At 36.2% G+C, this 6012-nt stretch overlaps 1 protein-coding gene across 2 annotated transcripts; it reads right to left on the bottom strand.

Moving 5' to 3' along the window:
* Positions 1-526: 526 nt before the first annotated feature.
* On the bottom strand, positions 527-3748 carry LOC149837320 (Ribosomal L18p/L5e family protein). Of its 2 annotated transcripts, XM_090007334.1 has the most exons (4): positions 3707-3748; positions 3385-3585; positions 1939-2278; positions 527-692 (listed from the first exon to the last, which is right to left on the bottom strand). In XM_090007334.1, the coding sequence occupies exons 2-4, from the start codon at positions 3553-3555 to the stop codon at positions 682-684; spliced, it is 522 nt and encodes a 173-aa protein (XP_089863460.1). In that variant the 5' UTR covers positions 3556-3585; positions 3707-3748; the 3' UTR covers positions 527-681. The 2 variants fall into 2 exon arrangements, with proteins under 2 accessions (XP_089863460.1, XP_089863459.1); XM_090007333.1 differs by lacking the exon at positions 527-692 and having other exon boundaries at positions 1686-2278.
* Between the last annotated feature and the right edge of the window lie 2264 nt (positions 3749-6012).

The following is a 6012-nucleotide window of genomic DNA, read 5'->3' as shown; positions in this document are numbered from 1 at the left end:
CTCATTTAGGGATTCAGCTGATTCACGGATATCCCACATCACTTACAGGTTCAATAAATGGTAAAAGTGAAAGTCCAACTAAACCTAACCTGGATAAGTCTAAGAGGGAGTTAACCTAAAGCAACTCTCTCTAAACCTAGATACATATAAGGAAGCCCTATTAAATAAGGGTGGTTGAAGGGAAGAGGGGTATTTGCTGGCGATCATAGTTCCTCCTAAGGTGGAGAGAAATAACCACAAGGAGTTTTAGAAGAAGGCAAAAGTAAACTTTTGAATCAAAGTTGCCATAAAAAGGAATGGCTGTATTTCATATGTTTAGAATAGATGATTAATAATATGCAAATGTATATATATATATATATATATATATATATATATATATTCTTGGGCTTGTGAAAAACCCACCTTTATTCTTTTTATTTGTTTTTCGGGGTTATAGTTAAACCCTAATGCTTTTGGTAGGTACAATATCAGAAGCATTATGACGGTACTAGTCCTTTTTATGCTTAACTATCCTGATCAAGCAGAAAAGAAGCCAGGTATTGAACAATTAGTCTCAAATCAGAATTTGCAACTCAATAACCTGGTGTTAATGATTAGAAATGATAGCAGCAAAATGAGGATCAAGACCTTATTTTTAATGATATCACGCATCCACTAGAGTCCCCTCATGTGAACTTGCTATTCTGAGCCTACAAGAGGAAACCAATGACCACCATTAGTGAGCGTGTAAACAGTTGATAAATAGAAAGCATCTTTCCTCTTTCAGATCAGGTCAGTGCAGTTCATTAAAGCTCCCTATTCAAATAAAATGGTCCATTAGATAGCAGACTGAAAGGATCAGAATGTTAAATGATATGCTATGCTAAATGTGGTTATGAAAAGGTTGAAGTAGATAAGTGTGAATTTATGATACAGATGCTAGGGAAGAGGTTAAGCAAGACAAAGACAGAGCTCATAATTTTTTATAGAGTACTACTGTATTAGGAATAACAGATTCACAGGAGTGCCCAGTATTTATCTTTTCTGTGAAGCAAACTTGCTTTGCATCGATCATCTTTAGACCTACTAAGCATCAAGAACTTTTGGACAGGATAGGATCACTAACAAAATTGATGGGACAGTGTTTTCCTTTGAAAAAAGGGTGCTCCTGAGTGTAATCAATCAGTCAGTTCCCATACCTATTTACTGGATGGCCTTCTGGACAGAAATTTAAGCAGAGAGAAAATACATCATACAAGATAATTCTGTGACTTACGGAAACAAGGATAATTTTGCCTTGGATGTTATTGAACCAATTCAAAGGACTTGAGTATTTCAACCCATTCAAAACATTAGGCATGGGTTTTGCAATGCTTAGGTTATACATATAGATTCAAGAAAAATCCTTACACTTTCCAACAGTTAAATTGCAGATCCCTAGCTGAAAAAGATATAGCAATCAAACAGTCTAAATTTCAATGAGTATAATGATAATGACAGCCATTTTTACAAGTACATAACATATGGCAGTTGAAAACTCTCCAAGAGATGAGCATTTGCATGAAATTGAGACATTTACCGTGGTTGTGATTTCTCATTCTTCTTTCTCATTCTTCCCTTTTGTTTTCTGGGAAATTATCATTCTAAATCGAATAATCATGCAAAGATCATACTATCTTCGAGATGAATAAACATTTAGCATGTCCTAGAAAATCAAAAGACACTTATGACTGAGGTCAATTTCGTTAGTACCCTTCATTCTTTTAGTAAGTTCGTGATAAGGTACGCTAGATAATACACAGGTGAGACCCATACCTGCATCTTATACAGGATGCCTTTTTTCTCTGAAATAGGTTTTACATGTACAAGAGAAAAGACTAGGCTAGACACATAATGATCATTTCACAAAAATGATTCCACTTTCTTTTATAGTATCTAGGACAATGCCAAGTTTACCTTCAATTCTTTCACCTTTTCTAGGTTCATATGACATTGCAAACACATCTGCATCTTTGGATCGTTCAGCAATTAATCTTCCGATCGTCCTACATGCATCTGCATCTGTAAGGGAAGGCAATGTATTCCTCAAGTCCTTTGCATTTGTGCTTGCAACTGAGATCACCTTGCTAGTCCCTCTGTGAACTACCTTGGCATGAATGAAACGCTTTGAAAAAAATACATCCAGTAGGAAGGGCCTCATGTACATATCAGTTCTTTGTTTCCAAGACTTCCTGTTGGGTCGCTTTGCAGCTTCACCACGGGATCGACGTGTCCAAGCAGCTTGTACCACAGTATCCTGAAATACACAATTTAATAACATTCCAAGAAGGCTACCCACCATAAAAACAAATATCAAAATCTCTCTACAAACTATGAGCAAGCCAACATAAGTTATTAATTAATCAATCATTGGACAAAAGATGGTTTGTTATAAGATTAAAGCACAAGCTGAAAACAATATAATAAGCTGATCATATATTAGAATTAAGTATCTTCCGCACATTGTATGTTCCAAGGAGAAAATAAAGTAAATTGACTCCCTGAAACAGACCACTCCAAAATTTACATTACCATTTAAAAGGTACTTCAAAAGATTAAAATCATTAGATGAATTAAGAGACAATTCTAGAAACAATCAAGAACGAGAAACGTCAGAGAATGACTTTGTTTTGGAGGAGAATTGATGTTGGTATAACAGATATCACAAAAAACAAACAGCTTAGTTACTTACGGCAAGCATTCCTAATTATAAGTACAATAAAAGACCATAAAAATTTGAGAAACAACAATAAGATACTATCTACTTGCATTATGACTTGAACCAGAACAAAGGGTATTAAGCAATCAAATGAAAAAAAATAGTTAATAAAATATTTCAGAGAGAAATAAGGAGAGAAACCCATAAATTGATCATAGTATGCCCCACAACTCACAAAAACAGAATCAGCAACAACCTGACTCTTTCCATAAGCATGACAAACATAAGAACCTCAAAAATCCACCGAACGCCTTCGACTTTTGGGGCACATTCGTGCACCTCATTGTTTAAAAAGTGAATACAAGGGAAAAAAACAAATTACCCCAATAGAAGGAGCTCAACTTAGTTGACCAATCACATTGCTATAGTTACTCTTTCTTTCTAACAACAAATTTCTCACTCTAAGCTATATATTAGGAACTGTACAAATCGAGATTCTACATATTCACTATTGCACACCATACATGACATTTTATTAAGATATTCACTTTGAACCCCCAACAATCTCCATCATGAAAATCTGATTTTTGGCCAAAAATCTTTCCACCACAAACCAACATTTACTAACACAACAGATCTAAAGCAACACCAAAAAGGAAACCAACAGTATAAAAACCAAAAGAAATGGGAGAAAGTTAAACTACATTTCTAGAAATAGGATTGATGGGCAGGTTAGGAATGGAGAGGGTGAGCTTGGGAAAAGATGAACCCCAAGAAAGTGAGCAAACATCTACGGGTTCCATTCTGAGGGTCGTTGGCATGTTGGGTATTCTGTGCAGAGATGGTGGACTGGTGACAAAGGAGATGCACGCCATGGCCAGCGTCCCCGCGACCGAGATTAGTATCTGCACACAATAGAGACAAAAAGAGGAAGAGAAAGGGGAGAAATTAAGATACCCACAAAAGGAAAGAAGGAGAGGATGGAGTCGAGAAATAAGAAGAGGATGAAGATGAAGAAGGGCTCACAACAGCAGAAGAGGCCTGACGGGAAAGGGTTTACGGAACACGAGGGACTCTTTGCCCTTTTTTCCCTTTATCTTGAGATAGCGTTAGCCCCCATCGTCGCGATGTACGGTCTCGGGGGATCATTTACGGGCCCCATCATTTAGATGGACAGCAATCAGCACATATCTCTTCGGCCATATGACAGGGAGACGCTATTTAGTGCTATGGACACGTAAAAAAAGTTATTTTCATAAAAGCTTCATTAACTTTAATAATATTTTAAACAGATTTATATATTAAAAATATACACATGTTATCAATTAAAATAATAAAAAATGAGTAATGCGTCCTTCGGACCCCTTTTCGTTCTGCCCTTGTAGGTTTCACATGAGCCGTCCAATGAGCATAGATCGGACTGCTTGGACTAGATCCTGCTTTGCACAAGAAAAACAAAACGTAATGCTTAAAAGTCGAAGCAGGTTATATGTTCCCTCTAAAACATGTAGGTGTGTGTTCTCAGGTCTGAATGAGCGCCACGTATGTAAGCACATGGAGCTCGTTTTCCATTGTATGTCAGCATCACTTAGCATCGGAGTGTGGTGTGTTTGCAAAGACTTAAGTACCATTTCCTGCCATTAGCGTCATAAAATGATGTTTCGAGTAAAGGACAAAAATATCCTCCCGCCATAAAGGGTTAAAATCATCATCGTTTTAGTAAACTTCCCTTCTTTAACAGGAGCTTCTCACAATGTTACCCTAAACGTTTTGGATCATCCTTTGACGATGCATCATCTACTGTAACAGGAGCTTCATTTGACGACACAGCCTTTGACGTCGTCTGCTGCCACGGGAGCACCCTTTGCCATCGTCTGCTGTCGTCGGAGCACCCATTTGCCATCGTTTGTTGCAGCTGGAGCATCCCTTTTTGTCGTCTGCTATCATCGGAGCATAGTTGAAGCATCGTTGCCACCATCAGCTGCATCTACCTTCTAGGTGTTTGTCCTCCACTATCGAATTAGCAAAACTTGTGTCCTTTCGGTGAGTTTTGTGTAAGGTTTCGTTATGTAAACAAATCAATTTGTAAATCCAAATGTTAAATCTTACAACTGGTTGTACTATTCATGCTAAATAACACCTATTTTCATACTGAAACAAATCGATTTGTACTTATCCACCTTCTGGGCGTCAAAAAACAGTTAGCACAATTTGTTCTTATGAAGGTCAAACATTACAACAATATGTATTTATGAAGGCTAAATTTCTACAACGATTTGTAAGTTTGAATTTAACAATAATTTATACATTTAATGCAGTAGCGATTTGTTCGATGCAGTAACGATTTATACGTTTGAAGTAGTAGCGATTTACGATTTATGATTCATGATTTATATATTTAAAGCAACAACAATTTATACATTTAATGTAGTAGCAATTTATGATTTACAACGATATGTACTTATGAAGGGTTTAATTTCTACAACGATTTGTACATTGAAAGCAGCGATTTATACGTTTGAAGCAGCAGTCATGTGTATTTATGATTTATGAAGTTGTCATGATTTGTACTTAAGTTTGCTAAATCATACTACAATGTTTACTTATGAAGCCAAAAAGTTACAACGATATGTACTTATGAAGGGTGTGATTTGTACAACGATTTGTACGTTTGAAGCAACAATGATTTATATGTTTGATGCAGTAGCGATGTGTAATTATGAAGTTACCTCGATTTGTACTTAGTTTTGCTAAATCGTACTATGATATTTACTTATGAAGTCAAATATTGCGATGACTTGTAATGTTGGTGATTGTGTAACAAATGTGATAATTTGTAATAATATATACTTGGGGAGGCAGTTGTAACATATAATGATGCGGTTAAATTTATGTGTTGTGCAGGTTAGCAATGACTACAATTCGTAAGACAAGAAAGCATTCACCGTTGGAGAGGATGACTCTTGGAGAAATCATCTGCCAATTCGATATATATGAGGGTTATGTAAAGTACCAAAATATAATGAACATTGAGAATGAAAAAGATAGGAACAAATTGTTGGATATTTATTATGCGGAGCCTGATCCATCAGATATTGAAGATAAAAAGCAAACGAAGAAGGATGAGGAAGAACTAAAGATGAAGAAGAAGACGAAGGATGACGAAGAGAAGGAAAAACAAAGGAAGAATGAGGAGGAGAATAAAAACTAAGCGCACTTATGAGGTAAAATGATTTCTTCCTGTCGACCATGCAAAATTAAATCTACATGCACATCATTCTTCATATTATTTGTCATGATCGTCAGTTGCATCGCACTATACTATGCATCAA

This window comes from Nuphar pumila, chromosome 5 (assembly GCF_984573655.1).
Source record: "Nuphar pumila chromosome 5, dmNupPumi1.hap1.1, whole genome shotgun sequence".
NCBI lineage: Eukaryota > Viridiplantae > Streptophyta > Magnoliopsida > Nymphaeales > Nymphaeaceae > Nuphar > Nuphar pumila.
Note: the sequence above shows the minus strand (reverse complement) of the source record. Positions and strands in the feature narration are given on the sequence as shown.